Raw genomic sequence first — 23,505 nt, forward strand, 5'->3', positions numbered from 1 at the left:
AAGTAATGCAAACTTGATCTTTGACAATGTTCAAAAAGAAAATGTTAACATTCCATGGCCAGAGCTTCTGCTAAAACCATTCAAAACTGCAAGTGGTTCATGGGTTCTTTGACGGTTTAACCTTGAATATATGGGGATCCTGCATTTTGTAGTTCTCCCCATCTTAAACGCTTCCAAAAACATCCATTCCAGTACTTCCTAAAGCCATCATTAAATGGAATTGTTTTGTCCATTATCATAGTGTATTTCAGTTTTAAGAATGTATGCATAAATATATTTAACAATTACTGCTGCATGTGATCTCAATCTGCTTAATCAGCCCTCATAGTCGCAGCTGAACTCTGAGCAGGTAAACTTTTTTCAGAAAACTAGAAATATTAAATATAAAGCAAGCAAAGTCTAAACTTGTGCATGGCATCATGTAGAAAGAACCAAGGACTCTGAACCTAGGTAGATCCTTTATGAATAAACAGACATTATGCTTTAACTCTTGGTGCTGCATCAGACAACAAAGACAAAACCACAATGTTTAATCCAACTTTTCTTTTATTGCACAGTCATGAAAAGGTCAATGCTGTTCATTCTGGCAACACAGAGCAGCTTATGCGTCTGCGATGGTAACCTCAACTTCTACACCAGGCTCGATGCTGATGCTGGTGATCTGCTTGACAATCTCAGAGGGGCTGTGAAGGTCAATGAGGCGTTTGTGAATCCTCATCTGAAACCTATCCCAGGTCTTGGAACCCTCTCCACAAGGAGTCTTACGAGTGGTAATACGCAGAGTCTGAAAGGGAAAAAAAAACTGGATATTGATAGAATGACGAGAAATACGAATACATTTTATAAGCCACATTAGTCATTTCACTGCATCATACATTAATCCATTTATCCTTTTTTATAAAAATAAAAAAAAGTAAAAAAACTTTTGCAGTGCGTTCATCTGCTCTCCCCCAGATTACACTTGTTAAACAAAAAACGTCATGCACTTAATAGCAAAGGCACATTCCAGTTGCAACTTTTAACATAAACTATATAAAAAAAAAAAGAAGCTCTTTTTCTAACTCCGTGCTTACAGCTGTTCTGTTCCCATGCATTATTTACCTTGGTGGGCATGCGCACTGGTCCTTTCACCTTAAGATTCTTCTCCTTGGCACCACGGATCAGATCAGCGCACACTAAAAGAGACAAGTTTCAAATCAGGAAAAAAACCACACAAGGCAAATCCTAAACCTGAGTGCAACATCGGCTCAGAATAGCGTATAATTTGTAATTCACATAGAATCATTGTAATGAAGGTTGTCCTCATTGCCAGGGGATGCTCATAAAAAAGAAAACTTTTGGATACAAACCTTTTTCAAGAGACTTGACGTTACGGCTGGTGAGGGTGATCCGGATGCGGTGAATGGCCACTTCAGCCTCGACGGGAGCTTTGCCAGTGTCTTTGAATGCCTGCAAGTTAGAAACAGGCATCAAGGAACAAATTTAATTTATCAACCTACTAAAATGTATCCATAAACCCTGTCCGAGAAGCCATTCTGTACGCTTTAAACTTTCACACAGATTTAGTTCTTGGTAAATTTTAATCAAACCCTGGTGTGATGCACTGAACATGAGAACACAAGCAACTGAGTCAAAAACTTAATATATAAACAAAATGCAGCAAAGAGAATCAAATCAGGATGGATTTTAATGTTAGGAGCAATAAAACTGCGAGGGAAATTAGTCACTTTATGAATATTTGGAAACTAATTTCTAATTGAATGGTATATGACCAATGGGAAAACCAAGCAACACAGTTTGAATTTAAACTGCATGAGAATTTTCCCAAAACAACTTTTACAGGAATGACGTCAAAACGCAAAGATCAAGCGACCAGGAACACATTACATATAAACTACATACTAGAATATACCTTAATAGGCACCAAACTTGGTTAAAATTAGTATTTATTTTCTATTATTGGAAGCCAAATCAGGCGAATCATCAAGAGAAACCCTCCAAGTGCTTAAAAAAAAAAACCACACACATACACATCTATATACATATATACATACATACACATCTATATACATATATACATACATACACATCTATATACACACATACACATCTATATACACAATATATATATATATATATATATATAAATAAACATAAACAACCATAAACAGTCACAACAGACAAATCCTTTAAGGGGAAGCTAACAAGCTAACACGAGCAGCACGTGCACCAAGAAAAACACCATTTGAAAGACATTTCGACAAGGCAGTGTAATAATAGCAATAATAATAATATTCATTTAAAACATTTACCATAATTGAGTATTCCTGACCGACTTATTCGTGAGAAATAAAGCGAACAGCGGTGAGCCAGGAAACACAAAGACACGCGCCGTGTGCTTTATGCACGAAAAAGGGAAGGCTTCAGGCCTGCTCAGAGTCTTATATATGGAACATCCGGGTACCGCGCAACCTCGGTGCAGCGTCATGTCGTGGAGGAGAAAAAAACCAATAGAAAGGGCAGGTTCGCGGCGGGAGCGGATCGCGTGAGATGATTGGTTGCTGTGGCGAATGATTGACAGCGTCTCCGCCCACTGACGTCAGCGTCCAGAAGCGGGACAGAGGGTCAGCGGGTTCACTGGGCGCTCCAGGATATGCGCTCACTGACGCGCTGCAGGTCCAGCTCAGACTGCCATGTTGTGCATCACTAGGACTATAAGGAGAGAATCCACCGTTAATTTCACGTCTTCCCATCATTCGCATGTACAGTCATACATCTGAATGAACTTTTTCTCTCAAATGAACAACAAAGTTGTAACTTGTGACTGTAGAAAACCATAAACCATGTGAACAATATCAGCAGTCTGGAGCAAACCCAGTTCTGAAGATATAGTGTGGTCTAATCAGAGCCAAGCACACCATAATGTTTAATGAATACATTTCACTGAGGCAGGGATGAATTAAAAATAAATAAGCATTGAAAGGGCATTAAGAATTAATACAGATGGCATAAAAACAAAGCCTCATCTTGGGTGAGTAAAATCTAAACATAAACATGATAAACAGAATATAGTTTTTCGATTGCACTTTGGCTTGTCTGCATATGTTTTGAAGCTTTATGTGTCCAAAATTGTAACTTGAATAGCTTGAAAAGCATAGCTAACATATTATATTCACTATATTCATCTAATACACATCATTTAATTCAATACACGTTTGTGTGGAGCTTTTGGACTTGGTAAGAAAAGAGAGTAAAAAAAATAGCACAAAGGAATTTATACATACCACAGACATCGAGGCAAGGAAACTTCACTTTTTCATATTTGTAACAATTATAATACAATAAAAAAAAAAAAGGACAATAAAATAAGGTGTGTGCTGCATGTTCAGTAATGATCCAGGGAAATATTGCTGATTATCCAAAGCACAAATTCAGGACAGGTACTTAGCATGTGTGCATTTATTAATTCATCTCAGTGATTTCAAGAGAGGACAGAAACATTTGGTCTCCTGACAAATCAACTCGAAGCATTACATCACTAACTGCAGGCAATTTCTAAAAGCACACACACACACACCAAAAAAATACTCATTGTCCTAGTGGGTTAGGAAAAGATGAATATTTTGGACTGTCCAGTTCAATTCCCTGAATTCAATAAAAGCATGTTCCATTAAAAAGCAGATACTGCAGAAAGACATAATGCACAATGACTATCACTGCAGTAATACCGAGCTATAGGAAAGCATCTAATAGATAGAAGTTAATAGCAGGTCCTGTTATGTCCTGTATTACATCAAAGCAACTATTAACATTATAACCTTATTATTTTTTAATGTATGATGTTTATTTTTTTGTTCCTACTATGTTAGTACTAAAAGAAATAGGTTTGTGGTATGATGGTGATAATCCTCCTCCTCCTCCTCTGCATACATCATAAATCTGAGATCACGAAAGGGTATTAGATTTAAATTTTATAAACTTTTTCTTTAAGTACTTAAGCGATATCATAAACAATTTGCACACCGTAGGCTTCAAATTATATGATAAAAAAATTTAAATCAATATAAAAATGCTATCACTCATAAAAAGATATTTCGAAAATTACTCCCTCGTGAAACATAGAATGCACAGTCCTACAGAAGTACATTCCTTTTCCCTTTACCATTCCCATTTTCCAGTTTGCTGCCAACCAATTATTCCACATTTTCATACATGCTGTATACAGACATACACACAGCAACAACAACAACAAAAAAGACAGTCGGTAACATGAGTCTTTCTGGTATGTTTATTGAGCTCTCAGTACTGTGAACAGTATTAACACTGGACCAAATCTCTCCTCTCCTCACATAGCAGCAAAGGTCGTCTGAATGCACACAGATACACACTTTCTTTCTCAGACACAAAACACGCACACATTCACACGTTTGCCATTCACCTTCTACAGCACACAACTGGCTTATCCAGCCAGCCACTAAATAACTTTCTCTTTGGATGATGTCATCTGGAGACAAAAGAAAACGCAGGCTGCAGCAGCAAGTTCTCAACACACACACACACACACACACACACACACACGCACACACACACACACACACACACAGATAATTATGAATCATTCTGTCTTGGGATATACACATACAACAGTAGTTTGTAAAAGTACATTATGGTAACATATACATTGATTAGCAAAAGCCACTATCACAGGATGGCGTTACAGAAATGTGATTAAAACAATAAGGACACCATGTAAAACACCATTATGGCTGGAATGCTGTCTCTTGAACAAAACACGCTCTCTTTTTTTCCCTTTTCTTCTCGTCTTCAAAAGGTCACTCAGAGTTCAGTTCTACAAAAGACCCTTCTCCCGAAAAACACGGCTGTGGCAGTATCCAGCTTCTAATCGGCTTTGAAGAACTACATCACCTTACTGACACGTCAAAATATGACACGCGTGGACACATATCCACTCCCTCTTCAAACATTTCATGGATTTGAGAAAAGGAGGGTGTTAAAAAAGATTTGTTGCGCCATTCATGGGCTATACCATGTCCATTAGCAGCATTATCCAAGTCGAGAGACTGTTCCACTTTCATACATACACACATTGCATGATGGTACCACTGAAACTGAACAGGAGAACTGCTAAAGGTCTGTGTCTCCCAATGAAAACGTGCTCGGACGCAGAGCGTTTCAATCAGCTTCTCTACACAATCAGTCAACCACTCAGCAGCATCAAATGACATCACCATTTCATACCTTAAAATATTGAGGCATTCTGGTCTTCCCAGTTTTATACACTTCTCTCAATACTGAAGTATTTACACACTGCAGATTTATGAGTATATATATATATATATATATATATATATATATATATATATATATATATATATATATATATATATATATATATATATTATAATAAAAATAAAACCTTTAACAAACATTGGAGGTGCTTAGAAGAAATATGGGTGGAATAAACCATTCGCATTAAGTCTCAGTGAGAGACACAGACATTTTGTGCAATGAAGCAAAAACAGAAGACATTTACAACATTAAACACTGTATGAAGTGTACCTGTAAAAATACACACACACACACACACACACACACACACACACACACACACACACACACACACACAATATTGCCAAAAGTATTGGGTCACCTGGCCTTTCCTGCTATATTTAGTTATTTTCCAAACTGTTACCACAAAGCTAAAGGCACTTAATTGTACAGGACGTCTTTAGATGCGCTATAATAGATAATTTTGCATTCACTTGAACTTGGAAACCAAAACCTGTTCCAGCATGCCAATGCCCCTGTGCACAAAGTGAGCTCTTTGAAGATCTGGTTTACATGATTTGGAGAGGAAGCTATTGAGTGGTCTGCTATAGAGCTCTGATCTCATCCCTACTAAACACCTTTGGGATGATTTGGAAAGATGACTGCACCCCAGGCCTTCTCAACCTTGTGGCTGATGAACACAAATATCCATAAGCACACTTCAAAATCTAGTGGAACATCTTCCTAGAAGAGTGGAGGGAAATATAAGAGCAAATTGGGACTAAATGTGGAATTCACATATTACATACCAAACTTATGACCAGGTGACCCAATACTTTTGGCAATATAGTGTATATACACACATGCTAAAACAATCTGCTAAAAGCTATATATGACATCTAAACATTTTATGCAGGAGGTTTAACATATAATACATTTTCATAACATGACAAATCCAAGGCATCAGATTCTTTAAAAAGTGCCATTATGAAAAATATGCCCAGCTTGGACGCTTTCCAGCATCCAACATCCTTCCCCTCCCAATGTATAATCAACAAGACCCCAAAATTCACTCTGAAACACCTCCAACATCTCTGCCCACACATGTGCACATGCACGCACATCTGTGCAGGGGTTTTGCCGGGGTGTTTTGGGAAAAGGATTGTGCCAACCATATGTGTGTTTTACAGCCTTTGGAGCTGTCTATAGTCTCTGTAAAACTAGCTGTAGAAATGTAACTTATTCACAACAGAGCTTCTTCACAGACTGTGTATGCCATTCAGACTTCTGTGTGTGCTTTGGATGCGACAGCACAGATCCATACAACTGAATGTTTTTGTTTTATTATTGATGAGATTCAGAATCAGTGCAATGGACAGCATTCTGGCAGATGAGGTTGAAGGTTGTGTTGGTGTCCGGGAGCAAAAACAAAAAAAAAAACTAAACAAAGATAAACGGCAAGGGGATAAAAATGAAGGGGGTGTTTAAGAGCTGATTGTGTCTACATTTGATAGTCTTTGTAATGTCAGTCCATGTTTCCCTTTATTGCTTTGTATAGTGAAGCAGATCTGCACTGGTAAAGTTTTAAGGCCCTTAAAATGAGCAGCAGCATGAAGGCAAACAGCCATAAAAAAAAACATTTAAAAAAAAAAAAAAAAAAAAAAAAAAAAAGAAAACAAAATAAAAGGCAAAACAAGATGAGCCATCCACACTCTGGCTCTGAGGGGTTTGGTTGCCTTTGGCTGTGTATAGTCACTCAGATGCTGGCATTTCAGTACCCATCAGCTTGTGAGCCAACAAACAAAGTGATAGACAAAAATACCAAAAAAAAATGTTTAGCTTTGATGGAACTTCAACATCACTAGAAATTCAAAGTGCTAAATGGGAAAGCTATATGCACTCAGTGTCTGAGAGCAAAACTTCACTGCAAACCGAGGCACATACACATTCGTAAACCAGACAGATTGTTTTTAATTATAGCTGTCAGATGTTCAACATCTTCTATTTGCTAACTCGCAGACTGAAATAGATTAAATGAACAAGTGATATGTACTCGAAGGTACATAATTTAATGAGCGTCAGTGACCCAAGTAATATGTGATGTCTTGGTATGTTTATTTGTATTTGAAATTAAGTGCCATGCTGATGTAAGTGTAGGTGTGTGTAAGTGCTATGACTGCTAAATGTGTGTATGTTTGGATCACTGAAAGGCCTGGTGAAAGCGAGGCAGGGTGGTGGTTGTATTCAGGCTTGGCGAGTGTGTGTAACTTGTGGTGAGGGTGTGCGTCTGTGAAAGCGTGTGTGGATGATTGAGAGTGTGAATTGGGCTGAGAGGATCGGGAGCGTCCTGAGAAGGTGTCATCACAGGAAGCCCCTCGTCCTGGCTGTAGGATACCCCCAAGGCTGGCCCCGCCCCTTGCCCATAGGGCAGAAAGTTAAACAGAGGAGACAAGAAGTCCAAAGATGGAGGTGTCTCTCCGGAGGACGTGGCAGCAGCACTCAACTTCGGCACCTCCTCTGCTTGCAGCTCGAGAAGGTAGCTCTCCAGCTCGGGACGGAGTGGCGGTGGTGGAGGAGAGTAGGAAACATGGCCAAACAGGTAGGGGTGTGGCTCTGAGGACTCCAGCGGCTCCGCCTTCACACGCAGCAGCTCATGGCCGTGGCTCTTTTTCACATGCCGAGTCAGGTGGTCCTTGCGGCCGAATCGTTGGGCGCAGTATTGGCACAGGAAGTCTTTGCGACCCGTGTGCACCACTAGGTGACGTCGCACATCCTTGCGCGTGTAGAAACGGCGCTCGCAGTGCTCACACTGGTGCCGTTTCTCCTTGGCTCCAGCTGTAGCGCTTTTGCCAGCATGGGCACGCAGGTGCTCAAGCAGCAGGGTGGTGTTGGGATACGGTCGCAAACACACCTGGCAGGTGAGGTCACCACGATGTGCCGCATGCAGAGCCTGATGCCTTCGGAAGCCAAGCTTTGTGTTGTAGCTCTTGCCGCAGTCGGCACAAGTGAAAGCCTCCTTGTTGGGGTCATGTGTGTGCAGGTGGTTCTTCAGGTGGTCTTTACGGTGAAACATTTTCTCGCAGTAGCTACACTTGTGGGTCTTCTCAGGTGAGTGTGTGGCCATGTGGCTGTGGAAGCAAACTACCATGGATTATTATATTGAAAGGCAAAAAGAGGGAAAAAACGTGTGTCTCTTGTGTGTAATGATTCAATGTATAGGAGAAGCATTAAAATATATGATAACAGCACGTTCCCTAATGTCTTATTAAAACCGCAGTTAGATAGACGGCAGTAATGCGTGTTAGTTTTACATTTAAATAATTGCTCTATCCCTATTCGGTTGGACTGACGAGCGTATTAACAAATGCTACTGGAAGGATCACAGTGGGCAGATTTTAGTCTTACGTTCTCAGTCTGATGCCATTAAATATTGTTTATAACACATTTATTACCATGTAGTAAACAGAAGGCGAGGTAGTATTCTGTTTCAAGGCGACTGTTAATTAGTGTGTGTGTGTGTGTGTGTGTGTGTGTGTGTGTGTGTGTGTGTGTGTGTGTGTTATCCCGGAGGAAACCTACCGTAACAGTTTGTACTTTGAAACAAAGGCCTTAGTGCAGTCGGTGTGTGTGCATTGGTGCGGCCTCTCGCCTGTGTGCGAGTAGGAGTGCACCTTCAGCTTCTCCACGCTGTTGAAGGCCTTCTCACAAAGCTGACAGGGGAAGTTTTTCCTCCCTTTTCCCTCTGGCCTCCTCTTCCTCACTCGATCGTGCTCTGCCGGGTTGGGGCAGTCATCGTCGGGGGTGACTGTGGCCATGGCGACTTAGCACGGGCCAGCCACACAGTGGACACAAGCGATGTGTCCGATCACTGACAGAGTGACAGAGGCTGAATCTTCAACACCACAGAGAGGCCAGGCACTGAGGAAGTGAGAGAGGATGATGGTAGTGTTCCAAAAGAAGAAAGGAAAAAGCAGATCGGAGACTGGACAAACATCCTGCATTTCTGTTTGATAAAAAAACAATGACTCTCAATTTTGCTACAGTGGAAAAACTCTACTGGCTGCTTTGTTTTTGAACAGAGTTGTGCGATTAATCGCAGCAGCGCTGACATACGCAATAAACAACAGCAAACACGGTCACACAAACTGCATATATAAGTAAGAAGGATGGTGTTTCTTTTTGAAAGGGTGCAAAATGTCAGCCCGAGTTTGTCTTTGCCTTTATATCTAGTTCAGGTGAAACACACAGCAATCACAAGGTGTTAAATACACACAGTCCCTCTTCTATCTCAGAGAAATACAAGAAGAAAGATGAACATATGGACACAATTCTTAATAAAAACGGTAACTCAGTACTTGGTTGCAAATCCCTTGCGATTGATGACTTCCTGAAGACTGTGACTTTCAGACATCACCAGACGCTGGGTATCTTTCCTGGTTATTCTGTGCAGGCTGTTTTCAGTTCCTGCTTGTTTTGGGGACTTTTGCATTCTGTTAAAGTAATGCATTCTAGGCCATACATGGTCATAACACCATCTTTCATGTATACAAGGTAGTTTGCTTTATATTGTGAACAGTTCCCTTTTCTCCTAACTTTCCTCTTTCTATGACTCTTGGTATAACTTCATCTTTGCCTCTTTTAGCCACGAAACTGTGCTAAAGGTCTATAAGTTTTTAATGCATATCTACAAAAACTGTATCAGTGGTTACCTGGGGTAAGTTCCTGAGAAGATGGTGAAGAACTATATGGTTTATAGTTTTCATTCCTGCGCATGTACCAAACACTGCACCATACAGGTGACCTGTCCAGGCTATTTGTCAGAAGGATTTATTCTGCTTCTCATTCTTATGATGGCTTCCTTTACTGGCACTGGCAACAGTAACAACAGTAACTCCAGATGCAAAATCTTGAATCAACTCTGGACCTTTTGTCAGCTCTATAGTAGTGATGTAACAACACATGACTGGCCAAGAAATAACTGAGCAGTCAATTACCAAATTACGCCTGGGATTATAACCCGAGAGAACTATGTATAAAAACGAATATAATTCTGCACGGTTCACCTGATTTGAATGTAGGCTACACATGCTTGATATTAAAGCCTTTTCAGAACTATCGTTTAATTTAATAGTGAACAGTGCACACATACAGTCTGAAAACAGCAAGACGACTGTCCAATTATGAATGGACTGAAATTTAGGTCTGTTATTGGAACTGAGTAAATAAAATGCATATCTTCACAACTTACAGTAAAACAACAACAACTGCTATATAAAAACATATTTCCTTCATCAAGCTTACACATTTTTAAGCAGTCCTTGCCTTGCATTCAAGTTCAGCAGCCTATATCTACACTATCATCCCATCGACCAACCACTGGGATGATGGGGATTAAAAGAATAACAATAATCATTTATAAAATGAAAATATATATATTTATTGTGACTCTTTAATCCTTCATGACCTGCTGTTGCTTCCAGAAATTTTCTCACTCTAACAATATTTTGCATTAGTTTCTTAATTATATAATTTAAGACAGAGTTAAACACTTTCAATCTACAGTGAAAAGAGTTCAACTATTTTCTTTAAGACTACTTGAGCTACAAAAATGTAATCAAACTATCGCTACCAAACAACATGGAGTAGAATCAATATGCCTTCATTACTCAATTTGACTTCTTTCTATCATTCATTTCTACATGGCGGCACTCTATGTCTACGATATTGTACCAAGGTCTACCAAAAGACTTACTATCTACCCACTAGCTCTAAACTCTTAAATTAAGGAACCTAAAGTTACATCTAGAACTCTAAATATCCAGTTTGTGTGTCGAGTCTTCAGTTTGTCCCTCAGTTAAAAAGCCAATAGACATTCTTTGTGGAACCATACAACAATGCATTTCTTTATCTTTATATCCATAACCATCTATATAAATTCACAAAACGGTGTGGTTTAATGTTTCTTCATCCCACTTCAGAGTTCTTCATGAGCTATGAATTGAACTATGGATTTTAATTTAGGCTTTTCTCTAAAAACAGCAGCATTATGACTTATAAATCATTTATGTTGCATTTCAATACAACATGCACTGTAACATTTTATGTACCTTTTCTTTATTTATTAAAAAAAAGAAATGACTTCTTATTTACTCTAAATTGTTAATATTATTTGAGTAATAATTATTATCGAAAAACAAAATATATTTACTACTGATGAGCAATAGGTGAAATTATCTCCAATAAATTGTTTTTTTTTTTATGCAAATTTTGCACAATTCTCTCTCATATACACTGCATATAAACATACTTATTAACTGAGATTAATTCAGAAAATTATTAACCAAATTGATAAGAAAACCTTTAAATCATGACAAACTTGAAGAATCGTTCAGGAGAAAGTTTTGCTACACAAAGAACGAAACGTATCAGATGAGAAGAAATTCGCATAAATTTGACATAATTTAAAATCCCAATAAATATTTGCTGAGCTTTATTTAACAATTCGTTAGCGCTCGGCATTATTTAAATAATAACAAATACCAAAATGAGATTCTGCTTCGAGGAAAAGATCTAAAACAGCTTCACAAGAAAAACATTTTGAAAAATGTGTTAACGCTTTGCCTTTTCTCCTTGTAAATTCATGTATTGAATTAAAGAGATGATTTGACATCTTACAAAAGATTTAAAATACATATATATAAAAATATAACATTTTGATTCGAGCAAGAGTAGTCAAAACTAAATCCTTTTGCAAACTTTCAAAATACTAATTCGCGTCCTATAAAACAGATCAAACTACGCATGTACACACAAACTCCTACCTAAACACAGCAAAAAGAAACTTTTTATTATAAGCACACAAGATGTTATAACCAGCAAATCAATTTTTCCTGATTTAGTATAGTATTTTAAAAATTTTCATGTGGTTTTTAAATTCAATTGTGAAGTAAAAAACAAAACAAAAAAAGAATTACACCCCACACCTAAACAATATTTCATATCTAAATTGCTGTATTAAACTACTTTTTCTCGCACACAAACCAAAACAGTGCAATGCATTGTATACAATTTAATATGTATTAAATGTGTAAATGCTAATAGAAATGGACAGAAGATGCATTGCATCCTGGAATCCCTTTATAAAATCGTTTCGAATGATTTCATCTGCAGCTCTGGAGTGTGCACATGGCCTCTCAAACCGCACAAACATAGTACGCCGTCGTAGGGTTACCATAGATACCCGAAGTCGCTAGTTTCATACACACTACATAGTGGGCGGTAGTAACCTGTGCGGTTTAGGACGCTGCCCCGCACCCGGTCCCCTTCTCTGAAGCGGAAACGCAACAACAACAAAAAAAACACGCTGAAAAGAGAAAGCGTCGGGTTTTGGTTTTGCGGATCCCGCACGTGGAGCTGCGCACAACTCGGGCAAAGTCGCAACTTTCCGCACGCGCCGCACTGAAAACCCCTTCAGAACAAATGGAGCACACACCAGCCCACCACTCGCATACACTCAAACACACCAGTTCCATGCGTTAAGTAAACGGGTTGCACGCGTGTTCCAAGTCTGAGCCGGCAAAACACCCCCTCCCTCCCCCCCCTCCCCCTCTCTCTCATCCCCCTCCTTCATCCTCAGGCACGCATCCACAAAGTGATTGCAAAAAAAAAAAACTTTGCAGCCAGCACTGTGTGATGCACCAAAGTTGGATGTGATGGACTTGATCCTCAAAGCCCCATATGCCCCTCTGCTAAACGAAGTCACCCTCGGACACACTCCGATGATGCCTGACCACGACATAAATGTTGCACTAGTGAGTAATCAGCTCGATTTGACCCCCAATAACCGAACGCAAATGTGAGTGTGGGGCAGGTATCAACACGCAGTGCATGGGGTCGGTTATTGACTTGAATATGCACTTGGACTTGGAGGGACGAGAGGGGCGAGAAAATGTTCAGCATCGGCCAATTAGTCCCCCCACCCCCCCTTTAACTTCTCCCTCCATTTTGGTTGTTTGCGATATTGACAAGCAGCGTTCCTCGCGCCGATAGCCCTCTCTGAGCCACACGGAAACGCCGTGCACTATCTGTCAGCTCTTTTCACGCGCTTTTTTTTTTTTTTTTACCGACCGCTCCGATAAATCACGTGGGTTAAACGAAAACCCCCTGATAGCCCACTTTACTTGTTATTATTATTTTTCATTTACTTAAATAGTAACGCAATTTCGGCGCCACGCACAAGAAAAAAAAAAAAAAAAAAAAACAAACAAGGCGCGTGCAAACGCAATTCCGCAGACGTGCCGTTGTTTACCGTCCTCTCGCGTGCACGTAGGTGTCAAAAAGAGTTGTGCAGCGCGAGCGACGCGTGCATTTTATACGTATACATAGCCCCTTTATATATTCAAAAATTGAGCGTGCGACCGCCACGGCTCCCCCCGACACCCCCACCCCCCCGTCCTTATTATATTCAGCAAAAAAAAACAAAAACAAAAACACTAAAAAGGAAATCTCAACTTTTCCCCGACTTTTTTTTTCTGTTGTGGTTTTTTTTTTTTTTTTTTTTTTTTTTTTTTTTTTTTTACAACTTCGGGATTCCGTTTGTTGACATTCGTTTGGAGTGAACGCGATGCGACGAGACTGTACAACTTGATTTTTTTCTATGAATTTCTCTCCCTCCGCCGCTTTTCTCTCAGCTCCCGGACTGGGCGCTGATTAACGCAAAACTTTTTTCTCTCTCTCCCCCTCGCTCACCCTCTCACTCTGATCATTTGAACAACCCCGATATTTTAATTCAAGAACACCGTAACGATTTGCTTCATTTACGCGAAACTTACCGCGGGAGCCTTAACATCCTTTCCAGGGCGTTTTCCTTGACTTTCACCTATTTCCCGAATTTTAATAAATTTTTTCTCATATTTTTTGCTGGACGCGGCGGGCCTGAAAATTGTTTGCTTTCTCCTCTTTCCAGCAGCCATTGTGTAGGCTATGCGCTGCGGTGCAACCGAACACCTTTAGCCACGCCCACTTTTTAGACCCCGCCCCTCTCTTTCGTCGATTCGTGCAGAGCCCTGTCATTTTCAAGTTTCACTTTCACCCGCCGTGGCTTTCAGAAAAAAACTCTAAAATTTCGGACTCGTCGACGATTCTGTCAATCGAAATGACTTGGGGTTAATTTCTATTTAAAACAATAGGTGGGTTAAAACCGCCAGAGGCTCCCAATTAGTGGCTGGAAGAGCTGTCAGTCGGCAATTTAGCCGTCGGTTTATTTTAGTTCCCACTGCCTATTGGTCAGATGTGCTGTCAATCATCTCGGGCGGGGGCGGAACTTGTTTGCTGGGTTGTGTTTTGAAAGGAGTTCAGTGTTCATGAGGCAAAGTTACTAGGTGTTTCTGCGACTCAGAGATGTGACTACACGCAGTTATTCAAGCTCGAGGTGCAAAAACCGGTGAGTACACATATCATAAACGTCCTTCCCTAAAACATATGAGGTATTAGGAGAGAATAAATGTTACACAATTCCTAGAGAAATGTCTCATACTGAGAGAGTCCGAGGCTAACAGCCGCTAATAATACCTTTACAACTTTGGTACTGTTTCTACACTTCCTGCAAATGAATGAATGAATGAATGAGTGTAATAATGAGTGAGTGTTTAAAATATAAAACTTTCCTCATAATATGTATTTAACAATCAACCCACGGTTTTGCATGTTCTGTTTACGCTGTCCCAACCTTAGCTTAGCTTAGCTTATCTTAGCCTAGCGTTCTTCACCCGTTTCCTTGGAGGTCAGTCAGATTGAATGGAGCAGCGCCTCCATGGAGTTTTCATGATGGTTTATTGGTGTGTGAGATCGGTTTGAACACGAACGACGGACTTTTTCACGTTTAAACGTTTCACTTTGACCCCTAAAAACAGCCAGGATGTGTTCTCAGTGTGTGTAAGAGCATTTTAAAGAGAGAAATGTCACCCTTCCTAACCGGAAACTACGAGTTACAAAAGTATAATAAAGTATAGTAATATTGTATATACAGGTGAAAGTCAGTAGTAGTAAGACAGAGTACATGTGTGTGAATGAGAGGGAGGGCAGTGGTGTGGTGCGGTTACAGGGAGAAGAGGTGAAGAAGGCGGAGGAGTTCAGGTACCTGGGGATCAACAGTGCAAAGTAATAGAGTGTGTGTTAGAGAAGTGAAGAAAAGAGTGCAGGCAGGGTGGAGTGGGTGGAGAAGAGTGATAGCAGGAGTGATTTGTGATAGAAGAGTATCTGTAAGAATAAAGGGAAAGCTTATAGGACTGTGGTGAGACCTGCGGTGTTGCCTGGATTAGAGACAGTGGTATTAGGTAAAAGACAGGAGGTGGAGCTGGAGGTAGCAGAGCTGAAGATGTTGGGAGTGATGAAGATGGACAGGATTAGAAATGAGTTTATTAGAAGGACAGCGCATGTAGGACGTTTTAGAGACAAGGTGAGGTGTGATTGAGATGGTTGGGACATGTGCAAAGGAGGGACATGGGGTATATCGGTAGAAGAATGCTGAGGGTGGAGCCACCAGGTAGGAGGAAAAGAGGAAGACCAAGGAGGAGGTTCATGGATGTGGTGAAGGAAGACATGCAGGTAGTTGTGGTAATAGAGGCAGATGTAGAGGACAGGGGGGTATGGAGAAGGTCGCTGTGGCGACCCCTAATGGGGGAAGCTGAAAGAAGAATAGTTTATATACAGGTAATAGTATAGTAAGGTGCATTTAACATTCTTTGGGTTTTTTTTTGTTTTTTGTTTTTCCATACTTGTACAAATAACCTATGTGATAGATGAAATCTGATCAAATATAAAGGTATAAACCAAGGACAAGTGTATTAGGTAAATGGGAAAAGCCGGTGGAAAAATGAAGACCAGATGGACATGTTAGACCTGTAAATCATTCATTAATTACTAAATTGTAAAAATTAAAAAAAAAAAAAAAATAAATACATTCAAATGTCCAATCCAACTAGAGACATAGTCTTACCTAAAGCACCTTTAATTATATTTATATAGGAATGTCTGTGTTCGAGGCTTGTGATCATCTATTGGTTGAGGATGTTTTTTTTGTTGTTGTTGTTTTTTATAAGTTATTATTATTATTATTATTATTATTATTATTATTATTATTATTATTATTATTACTTGTGTGCTTTTCTGACTTCACAAGGATGCAGTGCTACTGAAAATAATAGCAACATTATATATATTTTCTTCCTATTTATTTATAAATTCCAAAATTCCAGAGGAAAAAAGTCATAGTCAATAAGCTTTTATTGTCATTTCAACCATTTATAGCTGATGCAGTACACAGTGAAATGAAACAATGTTCCTCCAGAACCCTGATGCTACATACAACAACATAAAACAACAATCACAGAAACAGAAAACACAGGGCTAAGGACTAGTAAATGTCCTCGCCACGTAAAGTGCATGTGTGCAACCTGGTGCAAACAGTGCAAAGACAACACAGGACAGGTCAAAGACAACACAGGACAGTTCAAAGACAACACAGGACAGGGCAGGACAAAACACAAAATAGCATTTAAAACGTTTATGGTAATGAGGTGATGTTATGTGGGTGGTACTGAAGTCATGGGTGTGCGAAGTGAGTATGAGTGTGTGTTGAGTCCGGGTTGTACAGATCAGTCACACAGGTGTGTGTTTGTGTGTGTTCAGTTCAGTTCTTTGTTGAGAAACCTGATGGCTTAAGGAAAGAAGCTGTTACACAGTCTGGATGTGGCGGCCCAAATGCTTCGAAACCGCTTTCCTGATGGTAGGAGAGTGAAGAGTGTGTGTGACGGGTGTGTGTAGTCGTCCACAATGCTGTTGGCTTTGCAGATGCAGGGTGTGGTGTAAATGTGCATGATCAGAGGGAGAGAGACTCCGATGATCTTCTCAGCTGTGCTCACTATCCTCTGTAGGGTCTTGCGATCCGAGACGGTGCAGTTCCCAAACCAGGCAGTGATGCAGCTGCTTAAGATCCATCTCTTTAGTTTTGTCAACGTTCAGAGACAGGTTGTTTGCTCCACACCCGGCTGTTAACCGTTGCACCTCCTCTCTGTATTCTGACTCATCGTTCTTGCTGATTAGACCCACCACGGTTGTGTCATCCGAGAGCTTAATGATGTGATTCGAGCTGTGCATTGCTACACAGTCGTAAGTCAGCAGAGTGAACAGAAGTGGACTGAGCACACAGCCCTGAGGTGCCCCAGTGCTCAGTGTGGTGGTGCTGGAGATGTTGTTTCCGATCCGGACTGACTGACTTCTCCCAGTCAGGAATTCCAGGATCCAGTTACAAAGAGAGGTGTTCAGGCACAGTAGGTTCAGCTTCTCAATCAGGTGCTGAGGGATGATTGTGTTGAATGCTGAGCTGAAGTCTATGAACAGCATCCGTACATAAGAGTCCTTGTTGTCCAGGTGTGTGAGGGCCAGATGAAGGGTCATGGAGAGGCATCGTCCGTGGACCGGTTTGGGCGCTACGCGAACTGCATGGGGTTCAGTGCGGGTGGAAGCTGTGTCTTGACGTGACTTATGACGAGCCTCTCGAAGCACTTCATCACAATGGGTGTGAGCGCAACGGGATTATAGTCATTGAGGCAGGAGACAGTAGATTTCTTCGGCACGGGAACGATGGTCGTCGTCTTGAGGCACGTGGGAACAAAATGACCATCATGCTTGAAAAATCTTTATTTCAAAAATATGTACTCGGACTTTGATTACAAAATGAGTCCCAGAAGCTTTTGAAGGGCAAATATGAATCATAAATGACTGATAAGGGATTGTGTTTTTTATTTAAAAAAAAAAAACATAAAATGGCTTGTAGATGTAGATTGTAGCTTTGCCTCAAATTATAATAAATTATAATTAACGAATAAATGCGTGCTCAAAGTTTCCTGATTGTTACTTTAGATTTTTTACTGACATTAACATGTATCTAATGAAATGCAGGTTATTATACAGTAATAACGTGTTTCAAGAGGTAGATTCCGGGTCAGGAGTGTGTCGGCTCTGCAACAAATGTCACTGGCACTCTTACAAAGATTGATTGAGATAGATAAGGTTGTTTACATTGAAACACTAACAACTCGGGGGGGTTGGGGGGGGTGTTTGGGCCATGTTACTGATCTACATGATAATTTCTTAATATTTAAATTAATCAGCTCTCATGCACCCTAAAAGAAGTGTGCAGCACGATCAACTCCGCTGGTTTCATCTCCTTCAGCTGCAGTAGCATGTTTCTTTGCGCAGCTTAGATCTAAAGTGACACTTTGTGTACAAAGCAGGAATTGTATGTAAATACTCTGTTGTGGCTTTGACCACAACTCTTGTATTTCAGCACTCACGGATGCATCTGAAGGATGAGCACCAAGTCGAGTGCCGGAAAAGTTCGAAATGCAGAGAGCAACCCATGTATAGAGGTCAGTTTATGAGTGTTTCCTATTATCATATCAACCTTTCAGTTTCATATCAAACTTTTAGCAGGTGATGCACATGCACTAAAGGTCAGATTAAATGTAAAGCCAACCGAGATGGAAACACGGTTGCAATAACAATTCTGCACATTTACTTATTTGGCTGTTGTGTATTCGTCCGTCGTAATTTTGTTTCCTTCAGTTTGTTTGTTTGCGTTTTGCTTGTTTGTTTCTTTCCGCTCTGCTTTTCCCATCGTTTTTTTTCCTCCGCTAGTTCTCACATGGTTTTGTTGCTTTTCAGGCTGTCGTAAGATAAACATTGCTGTAAAAGCAAAATTTTACGCAGGGTGGACAGAAAAAAGACATTTGTCAATAAAACAAGATGATAGTTAGAAAAATGTAAATTAAATAAATTGTATTTTGAATAATTGAATTTTTTTAAATATTTCAAATAATTCTATTTAATTAAATGCTAGTTTACACATGTAGGCTGTTTCTTTGCCTATAATCATAATGAATTCAAATTAAGTAATTAATAAAAAGAGGTCTGATAAATGAATTTCCAGCCTGATAAACACCTTGCATATTTTCACACATTCATTTATGATCAGTAACTTCTTCTGATATATTCTTTTCTGACCTGTTTGGTTCCTTTTATATTCTTTGCACTACTTAATATAATTTTCAATTATTCAGTGGTCACTTTTTCCCATAAAAAATACCGCTGTCTTTTAATTGACCACGAACTTGTAGGGAATGGTTGTAGCAAAGTCTGGAGACGAGACACAGCAGGTGCTTGTCCTAATGATAGTAAACACAAACAGTCACGATTTGTACCGTATTTTCCGGACTATAAGCCGCTACTTTTTTCCAACGCTTTGAACCTCGCAGCCTAAACAACGAAGCGGCTAATTTATGTATTTTTCCTGGGTTTTCCCGGTTTCACAAACTTCATGCCAAAAACTGAGCCCCATAACATTAGACCAATGAAATTTCCAAACGGGTTCAGGTGAACCAATAAAACTTTTTATAGTAAATCAGATGCGCTTCCACTGAATCGGGCCGCACCACATCATAAATATGGATGATGTTCCTCTGACGTTTGACCTGCCGCTCACTTGGACTGTCTACAGGAAATGCCAATCATTCGTCACGCTGAAATCAACCGGGCATGAAGAAACGCACTTCACCTGTGTTCTGAGCTGCACGGCATCGGGATACTGTTTAGATACAAGCCGTGTAACAGTCATAGTCTCTCGTTAAAGCCTGTGTAAAGTTCATTAGTTTCAGTGTAGACGGCTTATAGACAGGTGCGGCTTATTTATGTTAAAAAAATCTTTGTAAAATTCAGTGTGTGCGGCTTATATATGGGTGCGCTTAATAGTCCGGAAATTACAGTACTACAATATAAAGTAATGCCTTCTTCTCTGTATAGGAGAGTGATGGTTCCCAAAGATGCCTGGAAGCAAATAACTATGATAAGAGCATGTGCTCTGCATTCTTCTTGAAGTATAAGAATTGCAGGAAGTATTGGGTGAGTATTTCAACTCCATGCAGGACACCAGCTTTCACGTTTCCCACAACAAATTAAAGTCATAAAGATTGCAAACAAAATATTGCCCATTTTCGACATACACCTCGGTGTAATATCTCTTTCTTATGAAAAGAGACCTGCTTCCAGCATTTTCTGGCATCTCGGTACGGATACATTACTCAACTGCGAGGTAATATAGACTAACTAGCTAATAGGAGCACAGTTTATAGCTCTGTCATGTTCTTTTTCCCCCACGATTATTCAAATAGTTATATTTAATTGCTGCTTCAGAAAGAAATATATGTGAAGTCGTTACAAACCTACGTGCTGATTGCATTTTTAAAATAATATGCCACCTTCTAATAATTAGCCACTGCAGTTATTTTAGGTAGAGCATCATGGAAGGAATCATGTAGATTTGTTTAGATAATTAAACTCTACACCCAGTAACCCATAATGAAAATGTCTTTAGTGTTTAGACCCTTCATGTAATACTCTGTAGAAGTGTCTTTACAGCAGTTACAGTTTCAAGTCTTCATAGCAATGTCTTTACATTCTCCCTCATCCAATCTGATCGTAAAGACTTTTCAAAGAAAATTCGAAGCTGTAATTAAATATGTGAGTTTCCAGGATCTTTCTGTATTTGACTCCATTTCAGCTTTCCTCAGTTCTGCCCAGTCTCCCTCCCTCTGCCACTGAGATGCCCCCTTTAGCTTGATGTTGCCACCACCATGGTCCACTGTAGTGAATAGGGATGTTACAGTACACGTGTCCGTACCGAAACTTTTCAGTACAGGGCTTTTGGTTTGGTACACGTGTACCGAATGCAATCCTTTTTACATGCGGAGCATAAAATCTGAGTTGCCTCAGAAACGTGATAAGTGGTGGACCGCAAGTTTGTTTAGTCTCCGCCTCACACTTTGAGTGCGTTTTATTATTATTTGTTTTTCAACTTGAAAATGCACAGCAATGCCAGGGGTATAAAAAAAGAAACAACGCAGTGTCACTGTGCCCACTTATTCCATAGAGGCAATAAGATTTGTTTTGCGCATGCATGAAAACGCTAAAGATTCTATAACGCTACAGTGTGGATTCTTTAGCGCTTTATGTCCAGCTCTAGAAATTTCTCTTAAAAGGAGAAAATCGTAACAATTCCACATATTGAGGGAGTGAATAAAGGAAGGAAGGAAGGAAGGAAGGAAGGAAGGAAGGAAGGAAGGAAGGAAGGAAGGAAGGAAGTATGCTTAAATAAGTAGAACAGTAAAGTAGATCATATCTTCAAAAAATGTAATATTAAGTGTAAAACACACACACACACACACACTTGTATGCACATCTGTATTACCCAATTGAGGTCTAACAAATGTAAACTAATCAATTTAGTTTGTGCCAATTTAATTATTTTCTCAATTGAATCAAAATAATAAAAAGTGTATTGCATTCATTTTGATTTATGAAATTTTATTTCTATGAAATATTATTCTATATTAATAATTGTTTTAATGTAAACTGTCGATGTTCACAAATGTTAATAATAATATACCACGTAAAAAACGAAAAAACAAAAAACAATCCGAACTGTGATTTAAAAAAACCGAGGTACTGAAGCGTGAATAGCTTTAAAGTATTGACGCTAGCAGCAAAACAAAAGCGATCTGTAGCGTTAATTTGGTTCATGATGGTTCAATTAAACGTCATACAAACTCCTTTTCCCTCCATAACTCTAAGTTTCTTTGACTCGTTTCGGCATTTTCCCTGAGGTGGTTTGAAGTTGTTGCATTAATTGCGTCATCAGGTTTAGTACTCCTATGGGTTCTTGGTTTGACGGTGTTCTAAAAGAAGTCGCACTGTAGGAAAGCGTCTGAAATCTTGTGATACTGCATGAATTTCATCGGAGAAAAAAAATTATTGCCACGGCCGTTAATGGGCAAACCAGCGATCAAAGACTACAAATTTTAGCCTAAGATTATAGGGATCTTCTAGGATTTTTTTTTTTTTTTCGTAGCCAAATTTCGTAGCCAAAATCGCAGTGTAAGTCTGGCATTAGGCAAGTAAAGTAACTAAATCAGAGCTTTTTGCTGACTGTTAATACATTTCGTTTTGTCATTATGGATTATCGTATGATATAATTACATTTATTAAGTGCAAAAATGGGCGTAATGGTTTCTCAAAAAAGCATTCAAAATGTCATTGTTGGTATAAATGTGTGTATTAAACTGTACAAATTTTCTTTCCTTCAGCACACTGTGATGCTACAGCGCAGGCGTGAAGGTATAAAGCCCGATATGCCTACGGCTAGAGAGAGGGAAGAAATGCTAGCTTCTCTGGGAGCGAAGCCTTACTGAAACCTATCGACTTTTAATAGCACAACACTGACTGCACCTCTCGGAGTTGAAGTATGTGTAGACGAGGGCATCCTTCTAATAGGAAGCCTTAAAAACATTATTTACACTTCAGCCCCGTAGGCAGGCGCATCTGTGGTGTGTGTGTGGTGTGTGATGTGCATACTTGCGTGAGCATTTGTGTGCACGTACTTGTATGGAGTTGTTTGTGTGTACTTGACAGCGTGCAAGTGTTTCCATGATGTGTTTCTGAACACGTTTGCTCAGAGATTCTATGTTAATCATTCTATAAATCTGGCAGGTTGACACAAAAATCATAAAATATCGCCTGTGTGTTTAACATAAATATTTTCAAGAATCAAATAAATAATGTAATAATAAATAACTCCTGTTTTTCTTCTTTACTATTCAATTGAAAACTTTTTATTCCAGAAGGAAAAGAGTACTGATGTCCCAAGAAATGAGCGTGCTGCTATTTACCCTAACAGTTCTGTAGGCTGTGAAAGCTTGCACTTCCTGGCAGTGGCCTCATGAGGGTGATAGGATACTACAGTGCATGTTAGTGACTGACTGCCAATCAGCACATCTTGGGCTCTAGCAAGCTCAGCCTATGGACTTGCTGTGAGTTTATTGTTTTCGGATTAACAGTCCAAGCCATTACAGATGCCTCAGTAACCTTTGTGTGTTTTGTGTTCACTGTGAACAGCCAACCTGTTACTAATCAGACAAGCTGTTGCACTGTATGCAGTGTATTTGTCATCTCCCACTCAAGTCACGACTCCTTATGAATCATGTATTGGAGGAATTCAGGCTTAATGATGCTTGTAAGCAGCATATATTGCATATAAAATAGAGGGAAAACTGCCTTGAAGTCTTAATTTCACAATATTGTGTTGTTGTTGTTTTTTTTTTTTTT

General features: G+C 39.6%; 3 protein-coding genes across 5 annotated transcripts; 1 reads left to right on the top strand and 2 right to left on the bottom strand.

Annotated features, from left to right (window-relative positions):
- Nucleotides 1-528: 528 nt before the first annotated feature.
- rps20 (ribosomal protein S20) lies at nucleotides 529-2,470 on the bottom strand. The gene is made up of 4 exons (XM_083542236.1): nucleotides 2,313-2,470; nucleotides 1,350-1,449; nucleotides 1,102-1,175; nucleotides 529-784 (listed from the first exon to the last, which is right to left on the bottom strand). The coding sequence occupies exons 1-4, from the start codon at nucleotides 2,313-2,315 to the stop codon at nucleotides 602-604; spliced, it is 360 nt and encodes a 119-aa protein (XP_083398362.1). The 5' UTR covers nucleotides 2,316-2,470; the 3' UTR covers nucleotides 529-601.
- A 4,222-nt stretch (nucleotides 2,471-6,692) lies between these two features.
- plag1 (pleiomorphic adenoma gene 1) lies at nucleotides 6,693-14,434 on the bottom strand. Of its 3 annotated transcripts, none has more exons than XM_083542213.1 (3): nucleotides 14,121-14,434; nucleotides 8,869-9,207; nucleotides 6,693-8,417 (listed from the first exon to the last, which is right to left on the bottom strand). In XM_083542213.1, the coding sequence occupies exons 2-3, from the start codon at nucleotides 9,102-9,104 to the stop codon at nucleotides 7,490-7,492; spliced, it is 1,164 nt and encodes a 387-aa protein (XP_083398339.1). In that variant the 5' UTR covers nucleotides 9,105-9,207; nucleotides 14,121-14,434; the 3' UTR covers nucleotides 6,693-7,489. The 3 variants fall into 3 exon arrangements, with proteins under 3 accessions (XP_083398339.1, XP_083398338.1, XP_083398337.1); XM_083542212.1 differs by having other exon boundaries at nucleotides 8,869-9,292; XM_083542211.1 differs by lacking the exon at nucleotides 14,121-14,434 and having other exon boundaries at nucleotides 8,869-11,517.
- Nucleotides 14,435-14,584: 150 nt separating this feature from the next.
- On the top strand, nucleotides 14,585-23,453 carry chchd7 (coiled-coil-helix-coiled-coil-helix domain containing 7). The gene is made up of 4 exons (XM_083542237.1): nucleotides 14,585-14,731; nucleotides 18,638-18,719; nucleotides 20,149-20,247; nucleotides 22,488-23,453. Exons 2-4 carry the CDS (start codon nucleotides 18,660-18,662, stop codon nucleotides 22,590-22,592), a joined length of 264 nt encoding a protein of 87 aa, XP_083398363.1. The 5' UTR covers nucleotides 14,585-14,731; nucleotides 18,638-18,659; the 3' UTR covers nucleotides 22,593-23,453.
- Nucleotides 23,454-23,505: the final 52 nt, after the last annotated feature.

Source organism: Silurus aristotelis (genome assembly GCF_946808225.1).
Source record: "Silurus aristotelis genome assembly, chromosome: 5".
Taxonomy (NCBI): Eukaryota; Metazoa; Chordata; class Actinopteri; order Siluriformes; family Siluridae; genus Silurus; species Silurus aristotelis.